A 10,174-nucleotide genomic window follows, 5' to 3' on the forward strand; every position below is an offset into this window, starting at 1 on the left:
CGGTTCACAGCAACCTCCGCCTCCCGGGTTCAAGCCATTCTCCTGCCTCAGCCTCTGGAGCAGCTGGGATTACAGGCATGAGCCACCATGCCTGGCTAATTTTGTATTTTTAGTAGAGACAGGGTTTCTCCATGTTGGTCAGGCTGGTCTCAAACTCCCAACCTCAGGTGATCTACCCACCTCAGCCTCCCAAAGTGCTGGGATTACAAGCGTGAGCCACTGTGCCCAGCCTACAAAAATATTTTTTAACTTAGTCAGGTGCGGTGTAGTCCTAGCTACCCAGGAGGCTGAGGCAGGAGGATTACTTGAGCCCAGGATGTCAAGGCTCCAGTGAATAATGAATGTACCACTGTATTCCAGCCTGGGCAAGAAAGCAAGACTTTATCTCAAACATAAATAAATAAATAAAGTTTACTTTTAAAGTAAATCCTAATAGTTTACCATGAGTTCAAGAGCAAAGTCTGTAGGCAATGCATTTATTTTGTTCAAGTTATAGTCAGTTGTACATATTAGGCACTCAAAAAATATTTATGGACAAATGGAATAGCTGTTGAATGGACAAATAAACATAGACATTAACTAGAGTAACAATCAGTTTTTTTTTTTTTTTTTTTTTTTTTTGAGACAGAGTCTCGCTCTGCCGCCCAGGCTGGAGTGCAGTGGCCAGACCTCAGCTCACTGCAAGCTCCGCCTCCCGGGTTCACGCCATTCTCCTGCCTCAGCCTCCCGAGTAGCTGGGACTACAGGCGCCCGCCATCTCGCCCAGCTAGTTTTTTGTATTTTTTAGTAGAGACGGGGTTTCACCGTGTTCGCCAGGATGGTCTTCATCTCCTGACCTCGTGATCCACCCGTCTCGGCCTCCCAAAGTGCTGGGATTACAGGCTTGAGCCACCGTGCCCGGCAACAATCAGTTTTAAAAGTATAAAGAGGGCCGGGTGTGGTGGCTCACACATGTAATCCTAGCACTTTGGGAGGCTGAGGTGGGTGGATCACTTGAGGTTAGCAGTTCAAGACCAGCCTGGCCAACATGGTGAAACCCCATCTCGGGTGAAAAATACAAAAATTAGCTGAGTCTGGTGGTGCACGTCTGTAGTCCCAGCTACTTGGGAGGCTGAGGCAGAAGAATTGCTTGAATCCGGAAGGCGGAGGTTGCAGTGAGCTGAGATCATGCCGCTGCACTCCAGCCTGGGCAACAGAGCAAGACTCCATCTTGGGGGAAAAAAAAAGTATAAAGAGATTTCTAGAGTGTGCAGGAAGCTGAAGTGGCTGGTTCTAGAGATGACAGAATTAGCTGTAAGAAATCAGAGCACAAATCTGGGCAAGAGGAACCACCCTAGCTTGGTTACTAGAGGGAGAAGAGGCTTGCCACCAGGAGGAGTAAGTACAATAAGGAAACAGACAGAGAACAGTTCCTAGAGATTTATTATAATCTGTTTCTTCTTTGGCTTTTTGCTTTCCCCATATGCACACATAATAGAGATTTCTATAATCTCCATTCTTCTTCGGCTTTTGTTTTGCCACATACACACACATACTCAAATAATCAAGTGGCCTAAACACAGAGATTATAAACCAATCAGTAAGAAATCCGAAGCCCTACCAGTCTACCCCTCCCTGACCCTGCATCTGATGTGAGGCCATAGTCAAGTGCCTAGAAGGAAGACAAGCTTGAAGGACGACCCTTAATAAAGAGCTTCTAGGAAAGTTCAGAGGTGTCAGAGGAACTTGGTGCACAGCCAAAGTACTGACAAAGGCCTAGGCGCTAGCTTTCCAGAACAACTGGAAAATAGCCACAGCCGCCTTCCCAGCTTTGCTGTAGTAGAAAGTTAATTACTTGTTGCGTCCACACTGTCAGAATCATCCTAGAGGAAAAAAAAAAAAAACAGACAAAGCACCTGTAGACCCTGCAAAGCAGGAACATTTGTGTTAACAAATAAACTGCTCCCTCCCTCCTGCTCTCCAAGTTTCTTTTTGTGATTTCCTTTTTTTTTTTTTTTTTTTTTGAGACGGAGTCTCGCTGTGTCGCCCAGGCTGGAGTGCAGTGGCCGGATCTCAGCTCATTGCAAGCTCCGCCTCCCGGGTTTTTACGCCATTCTCCTGCCTCAGCCTCCCGAGTAGCTGGGACTCCAGGCGCCCACCACCTCGCCCGGCTAGTTTTTTGTATTTTTTAGTAGAGACGGGGTTTCACCATGTTAGCCAGGATGGTCTCGAACTCCTGACCTCGTGATCCGCCCATCTCGGCCTCCCAAAGTGCTGGGATTACAGGCTTGAGCCACCGCGCCCGGCCCTTTTTGTGATTTCCTAAACCACCCAACCTAGGAGGCTAATATGAAGGTTTTAACTTACTTTGGATATTAAGTAAACCAATGCTACTTTGTCTTACATCAATAGTTTCCAGATTTTTTTTTTTTTTTTTTTTTTTGAGACAGGGTCTTGCTTCATCACCCAGGCTGCAGTGCAGTGGCGTGATCTCAGCTCACTGCAACCTCTACCCCACAGTCTCAAGTGATCCTCCCACCTCAGCCTCTTGAGTAGCTGGGGTTATACGCTACCATGCCTGGCTAATTTTTGTATTTTTGGTAGAGACAGGGTTTTGCCCGACTGCCCAGGCTGGTCTCAAACTGCTGAGCACAATCAATCCACCTGCCTTGGCCTCCCAAAGTGCTGGGATTACAGGCGAGAGCCACCACACCCACCCTAGTTTCAGAATTTTAATTAATGCTATTGCTCCTTACAGCTGTAAAGATGCTCAGCAGGGCCAGGTCTTCTCTAGGATGGAGAAACAGAGGGGGAGATGGAAAGCAGGAGGGTCTTGCTAGGGTTTTCTAAAGTCTGGAGAAGAATATTAGCCTTCTTGGGCCAGGCACGGTGGCTCACACCGGTTAATCCCAGCACTTTGGGAGGCCAAGGAGGGTGGATCACCTGAGGTCAGGAGTTCAAGACCAGTCTGGCCAACATGGCAAAACCCTGTCTCTACTAAAAATACAAAAATTAGCCAGGCGTGGTGGCGGGTGCCTATATTCCCAGCTACTCAGGAGTCTGAGGCAGGAGAATCGCTTGAACCCAAGAGGCAGAGGTTGCAGTGAGCTGAGATCAGGCCACTGCACTTCAGCCTGGGCAACAGAGCGAAACTCCTCCCCCATGCCCCCCCAAAAAGAATATTAGCCCTCTTGGGTCAAATTCAAATTTGGTTAACAGGCACTGAGAACTACTGTGTGCTAGGAACTGGGATAGGAGCTCTCTGGTGGGTTAATTTTAAGGGCTACAAAGAAACTGAAGGGTTGAGGGGAAGGCTTTACTTACGTCCAAATCATCCATGGCAGGTGGAGGTCTCTTGGTGCTGACCTTCTGCAAAAGCTAGTGGGAAGAAAAAATAACCATAAGGGAGAAGGGAGTGAGGGAAGAACAATCTGCACACTGATGGGCCATAGAAGAATGGCTGCAGCCAGACCGGTCAGGCAACTGCTCCCATCTTTAAAACATCACTGGAATGAATTTGAGAAAAGTAAATTGATCCCCTTCTTAAAAAAATTTAAACACAAAGACACACACAGAGCATCCTCCTTACAAATCCATCCTCCTTACAAGATTGGAATCGGCTAGTGTTTTTATAACTGAAACCAAATAATATAACAATACAGTGTGTGATTTATTGGGAGCCAATGATTTATGATGTGAATTTTTATACTGCTAGTTTTAACTTCCCACGAAGTTGTCTGGCTCAAGAACACACACACACACACACGCAGGCCAGGTTTGGTGGCTCACATTTGTAATCTCAGTACTTTGGGAGGCTGAGACAGAGGAGGCTGAGGCTAGGAGTTCCAGACCAGGCTGGCCAACATGATGAAACCCCATCTCTACCAAAAATACAAAAAAAAAATTAGCCAGGGGTGGTGGCGCATGCCTGTAATCCCAGCCACTCAGGTGGCTGAGGCACAAGAATCGTTTGAACCTGGGAAGTGGAGGTTGCAGAGAGCTACTGCACTCCTGCGTGGGAGACAGAGCAAGACTCCGTCTCGAAAAGAAAACCACACACACAGGACGGGCACAGTGGCTCTCGCCTGTAATCCCATCACTTGGGAGGCTGAGGCAGGTGGATCACCGGAGGTCAGGAGTTCGAGACCAGCCTGGCCAACACGGTGAAACTCGGTCTCTACTAAAAAAATACAAAAATTAGCCAGACGTGGTGGTGGGCACCTGTAATCCCAGCTACTCAGGAGGCTGAGGCAAAATTGCTTGAACCCAGAGGCAGAGGTTGCAATGAGCTGAGATCGTGCCATTGCACTCCAGCCTGGGTGACAGAAAACCATACACACACACACACACACACACACACACACACACACACACACATAGAAAATAGGAGAACAAGAATTACAGAAAAGTGGAAAAAGCTTTTGTCAAACTTCTTCAGAATACAGGCTCCACACTGAATAAGTGAATCAATGTGTATATATAATTTCAATAATATTCTTTCCTCTCATCCCTATTAAATAAACATTGCACAAAATAGGTAAAGAACATCAGCATCAATGCGTAACCTGCCTAGAGAGCTTGCATATCTCTGCGTGGCCCCAGTGACAATCCTCCAGAGACATGTGTGCAGAGAAACACAAAGAATGATCAAGTGAGCAGAACACAGCAGGTACTCTCTCTTACCTCTGCATAATGTTCCACCTGAGCCAGCTCCACCTCTTCATCCCCTTCCCAGTCTCTCCAGTTATCAAAGTCCACAGACAGCCACACTGGCTGCAAGAAGAAGCGCCAAGAGTCACAGGCCCGGAGGGCAGGAGCAGGAGTGTGTGGGAGAGTGTGAGCATATGCATGGGAGCACACTTGGGGAAAAGAGGGTCGATAGGTCCATAGTCTTCCCAACTGCACCCCTTTGACCAGCCCCCTTCAGGTTCCCATGTCATCATCATCATTCACAAAGATTTACCATGAACCTGCTAATCTACACACAAAGCTAGGCATGATAGGGTCTGAAAATCTCAGAAGTCCTACCCTCCAGCCAGGCATGGTGGCTCATGACTATAATCTCAGCACTTTGGAAGGCCAAGGCAGGAGGATCACAAGGTCAGGAGTTCGATACCAGCCTGGCCAATATAGTGAAACCCCGTCTCTACTAAAAGTACAAAAATTAGCCGGGCGTAGTGATGGGCGTCTGTAGTCCCAGCTACTTGGGAGGCTGAGGCAGGAGAATCGCTTGAACCCGGGAGGCAGAGGTTGCAGTGAGCCAAGATCATGCCACTGCACTCCAGCCTGGGTGACAGAGCAAGACTCCATCTCAAAAAAAAAAAAAAGAAGAAGGCTGGGCATGGTGGCTCATGCCTGTAATCCCAGCACTCTGAGAGGCCGAGACAGGTGGATCATGAGGTCAGGAGTTCAAGACCAGCCTGGCCAACATGGTGAAACCCCATCTCCCTATTAAAAATGCAAAAATTAGCCGGGTGTGGTAGTGGGTGCCTGTAATCCCAGCTACTCGGGAGGCTGAGGCAGGAGAATTGCTGGAACCCGGGAGGTGGAGGTTGTAGTGAGCTGAGATCGCGCCATAGCACTCCAGTCTGGGTGACAGAGCAAGACTCCGTCTAAAAAAAAAAAAAAAAAAGAAGGAGAAGAACTCCTACCCTCCAGGAGCCAATTGACTGAAGAGACAATACATCTAGAAAGATAATTGTATCATAAAGCAACATAGGAGTCAACCAACAAGACAGACATGCTGCAGCCGGGCGCAGTGGTTCACACCTGTAATCCCAGCACTTTGCAGGGCCAGGGTGGGTGGATCACCTGAGGTCAGGAGTTCAAGACCAGCCTGGCCAACATGATAAAACCCCATCTCTACTAAAAATACAAAATTAGCTGGGCATGGTGGCACATGCCTGTAATGCCAGCTACTTGGGAGGCTGAGGCAGGAGAATCACTTGAACCTAGCAGGTGGAAGCCGCAGTGAGCTGAGATCGTACCACTGCACTCCAGCCTGGGCAACAAGAGTAAAACTCTGTCATGAAAAAAAAGAAAAAAGACAAGCTACATTCCATGGAGTCAGAGACAACCCTTCAAGGTCCATTTTCCAAAGTTTCCACATTTATACAGGGAAGAAGTTATTCACTCCTTCATTCAAAAGATATTTATTGGTCAGGTGCAGTGACTAACACCTGTAATCCCAGCATTTTGGGAGGCCGAGGCAGGTGGATCACTTGACATCAGGAGTTTGAGACCAGCCTGGCCAACACGGTGAAACCCCAGGTTGGAGTGCAGTGGCATGATCTCGATTCACTGCAACCTCCACCTTCCGGGTTCCAGTAATTCTCCTGCATTAGCCTCCAGAGTAGCTGGGATTACAGGCACGCGCTACCATGCTTGGCTAACTTTTGTATTTTTAGTAGAGACGGGGTTTCACCACGTTGGCCAGGCTGGTGTCAAATTCCTAACCTCGATCTGCCTCGGCCTTTGGTTCCTTCCAAAGTGCTGGGATTACAGGCGTGAGACACCGAACCTGGCCCCTGCCTTTTTTTTTCCCTTTTTTTTGAAACGGAGTCTCACTCTATTGCCCAGGCTGGAGTGCGGTGGTGAGATCTCAGCTCACTGCAACCTCTGCCTCCTGGGTTCAAGCAATTATCCCGCCTCAGCCTCCCGAGTAGCTGGGACTACAGGCTTGCACCACTACGTCCGGCTAATTTTGTGTATTTTAGTAGTATAAGCCACATGCTGGCTGTGGCCGGTCTTGAACTCCTGACCTAAAGCAATCCACTCACCTCAGCCTCCCAAAGTGCTGGGATTGAGAGCCACCTCTCCCAGCCTCCCATTTTTCAACAGAAGCTTATAGTCTGGATTTTTACAAGATGCACATTTTTAAATGTTAGCAACTAATAAAAAATTTTTAACGTCAGTAATGACGTAACATTTTCTTTTTTGAGATGGAGTCTCATTTGTTGCCAGGCTGGCGTGCAGTGGTGCAGCCTCAGCTCTCACTGCAACCTCCTCCCAAGTCTAAGCTTACTCTCCTGCCTCAGCCTCTCAAGTAGCTGGGATTACAGGCACGCGCCATCATGCCCGGCTAATTTTTGTATTTTTAGCCTAGCCTTAAAATAATTTTTGACAATGTAAAGATTAAAACAGGCTAGGCAGGGTGGCTCACACCTGTAATCCCACCACTTTGGGAGGCCGAGGTGGGTGGATCACGAGGTCAGGAGATCAAGATCATCCTGGCTAACACGGTGAAACCCATCTCTACTAAAAATACAAAAAATTAGCTGGGCGTGGTGGCAGGCACCTGTAGTCCCAGCTACTCAGGAGGCTGATGCAGGAGAATGGCGTGAACCTGGGAGGCAGAGTTTGCAGTGAGCCGAGATCACACCACTGCACTCCAGCCTGAGCGACAGAGCGAGACTCCATCTCAATAAAAAAAAAAAAAAAAAAAGATTAAAACAAATCTGAGAGCCAGATCCAGCTATCAGGCAGTCAGTTTTCAACCTTTAAAGAGGATACATTGGAGGGCCTTAAGTGGGAGAGTGTCAGGGTCAAATGTGTGTTTTAGACAGACCATGCTGGGGGCAATGCAGAGGATGGACTGAAAATGAGACTGAAAATACCCGACAAACTTCTCACCATATGTTGGATGAGGCTTGAACTAGGAAGAAATTAAGTAGTGAATTCATTAATATTTAGGAGTCAATAAAGCCTGGTTATAAGCCACTAATAGCAATAATAAGATTAATCAGGGGCAGGTATGGTGGCTCATGCCTGTAATCCCAGCACCATGGGAGGCTGAGGCAGGCGGATCACCTGAGGTCTGAAGTTTCAGACCAGCCTAGTCAACATGGCGAAACCTCATCTCTACTAAAAATACAAAAATGGCCAGGCACGGTGGCTCAGGCTTGTAATCCCAGCACTTTGGGAGGCTGAGGCGGGCGGATCACCTGACGTCAGGAGTTCAAGACCAGCCTGGCCAACATGACAAAACCCTGTCTCTACTAAAACTACAAAAATTAGCTGGGCATGGTGGCGGGCACCTGTAATCCTAGCTACTCAGGAGGCTGAGGCAGGAGAATCACTTGAACCCAGGAGACAGAGGTTGCAGTGAGCTGAGTTCACGCCACTGCACTCTAGCCTGGATGACAGAGGGAGACTCTGCCTCAAAAAAATGCGAAAAATTAGCTGGATGTGGTGGTGCACACCTGTAATCCCAGCTACTCAGGAGGTTGAGGAAAGAGAATTGCTTGAATCCGGGAAGTGCAGGTTGCAGTGAGCTGAGATGGTGCCATTGCATTCCAGCCTGGGCAACAAGAGAAAAACTCCATCTCAAAAAAAAAAAAAAAGAAAGAAAGAAAGAAAGAAAGAATAACACTGATCAATTAATTTCTACAGTGGAAACTACTTCTGGGACTGGAATATAAAAAAACAGAATTGGCCGAGGCCGGGTGCCATGGCTCATGGCTGTAATCCCAGCACTTTGGGAGGCCGAGGCAGGAGGATCAACTGGTCAGGAGTTTGAGACCAGCGTGGCCAACATGTTGAAACCCCGTCTCTACTAAAAATAGAAAATTAGCCGGGTGTGGTGGCGCATGCCTGTAATCACAACTACTCGGGAGACTGAGGCAGGAGAATCTCTTGAACCTGGGAGGTGGAGGTGTAGTGAGCCGAGATCATGCCATTGCACTCTAGCCTGGGCAACAAGAGCGAAACTCCGTCTCAAAAATAAAAAACTAAAATAAAAATAAATGAGAGAGACTAATACAGTTGGGAAAAAAAAGATTAGGCAGGACTTGGTGAGTGATTGAATGTTGGCTGGAAAGGAGGCAAGGACGATCCCAGCTCTAACCTGGGTGCATGGAGAGAAGGAGCAGGCCACTTTCCATACACCTACCTTGATATCCTCCTTGGTAAGCCGGGGCCAGGCCACCTTTTCCTTCCATTTCCTCACAAAGCAAGTAATAGAGCGGGAAGAGCGCTTATCCTGGGAGTCCTGCCAGATAGAGAGCCTCATTCTTAGGGTCTGGGATTTAGAATTAATCTCCAGTTTCCCAGGGCAGCCCGGTTTCCATCCACCCCTTACTGTCCCATCTCACCCTTACCTTGGAATTCACTTTGGCATAGAACTCAATCTCATTGTACAACTCCACTCCATCGTCATTCTTGCAGCTGAGGAGACAATGAAGCTGAGGAGATGCAGAATACTCTGTGTGGGGACATTAGGAGAAGAGGGAGGTTCCCGGGAAGCCAGGCCCTCAGAGGGGAGGGCCATTACCTGAACACAATGCGATGATCCTCAATAAGCACGTGGACATCGGTGCTGTCCTCAACACAAAACTCCATGAACACATACTTGGGCCTGTCATACCACAGGGTCCGGGCGTGCTGCCTAAAGAGAAGTTGAGTTGGGGCTTCATAGGGGTGGGAGAGGGAAGACTGAGGGCATTTGGGAAAGATGGAAGCAGGAGACTACCCAGGGATGTTTGATGCCACAGTTTTTTCAAAGTGGAGCTAAATGAGACAGAAGGGGTGAAAGGGAAGGGAATGACAGGAGTGGGTGGGTGTGGTGAGTGTGAACCTGGGAAGAATAGAACGTGCCAGACTAGGAAAGTAGGACGTCAGGGAGAACATTCAGGTCACACCTTCCTTCACCCCACAGTTACAGAGACCAGGGGTCTGGGGCTCCCATGGGGCCTCACAGAACCTGGAGCGCCCAGAAGACCTGGAGCAGGGAATCTCCAGGGAAAAGGGCCAGGGGGAGCACCGGAGCCGGAAACACTCACCGTGCCATTGCAGCTCCCGCTCCAGGGTGGCATTTAGAGTTCCAGGCAGGGGCCGCTATCTTTAGATCCTGGGGACGCCCCCAGCAGCTGCCTCCCCTTATATGGTCGGGAAAACAGTTGAGAGGAACAGAGAACATGACCTGGCAGCCAAGGGATCTGCACTCTGGAGATACTCTGGGAGAGCTTAATCCTTGCAGCCCTTCACCCTGGGGTCTTCAGAAACGCACAGACTAGGAATAGACAATCCATCTGCTGGAACCAGGGCAAAGGCTGCCCTAGACGCTACACGCAGGGAATGACTTTTCCCCGGTATCATTCACCTGTTTCTCCAAAGCTGTGTGCTCAGTGTCTGATTCACAATAGGTGCTCAATAAAACATTATTGTCCTGAATTAAATCCCCTGGGAAAGGGCACCC

General features: G+C 48.5%; 1 protein-coding gene across 1 annotated transcript; it reads right to left on the reverse strand.

The window, feature by feature from the left end:
• Positions 1–1,404: 1,404 nt before the first annotated feature.
• On the reverse strand, positions 1,405–9,915 carry PTGES3L (prostaglandin E synthase 3 like). Its single transcript, XM_009190716.4, has 7 exons — positions 9,759–9,915; positions 9,251–9,364; positions 9,078–9,144; positions 8,870–8,968; positions 4,663–4,752; positions 3,304–3,357; positions 1,405–1,862 (listed from the first exon to the last, which is right to left on the reverse strand). The coding sequence occupies exons 1-7, from the start codon at positions 9,893–9,895 to the stop codon at positions 1,827–1,829; spliced, it is 597 nt and encodes a 198-aa protein (XP_009188980.1). The 5' UTR covers positions 9,896–9,915; the 3' UTR covers positions 1,405–1,826.
• Between the last annotated feature and the right edge of the window lie 259 nt (positions 9,916–10,174).

Source organism: Papio anubis, chromosome 17 (assembly GCF_008728515.1).
Source record: "Papio anubis isolate 15944 chromosome 17, Panubis1.0, whole genome shotgun sequence".
NCBI lineage: Eukaryota > Metazoa > Chordata > Mammalia > Primates > Cercopithecidae > Papio > Papio anubis.

Coding starts and splice junctions, on each gene's coding strand:
- PTGES3L (XM_009190716.4), bottom strand. CDS start 9,895: ATGTTCTCTGTTCCTCTCAACTGTTTTCCCGACCATATAAGGGGAGGC. Junction 4,753..8,869: donor TTACCAAGGAGGATATCAAG/GTAGGTGTATGG, acceptor TTCTTCTTGCAG/CCAGTGTGGCTGTCTGTGGA. Junction 3,358..4,662: donor AGGTGGAACATTATGCAGAG/GTAAGAGAGAGT, acceptor TCTTCCCACTAG/CTTTTGCAGAAGGTCAGCAC.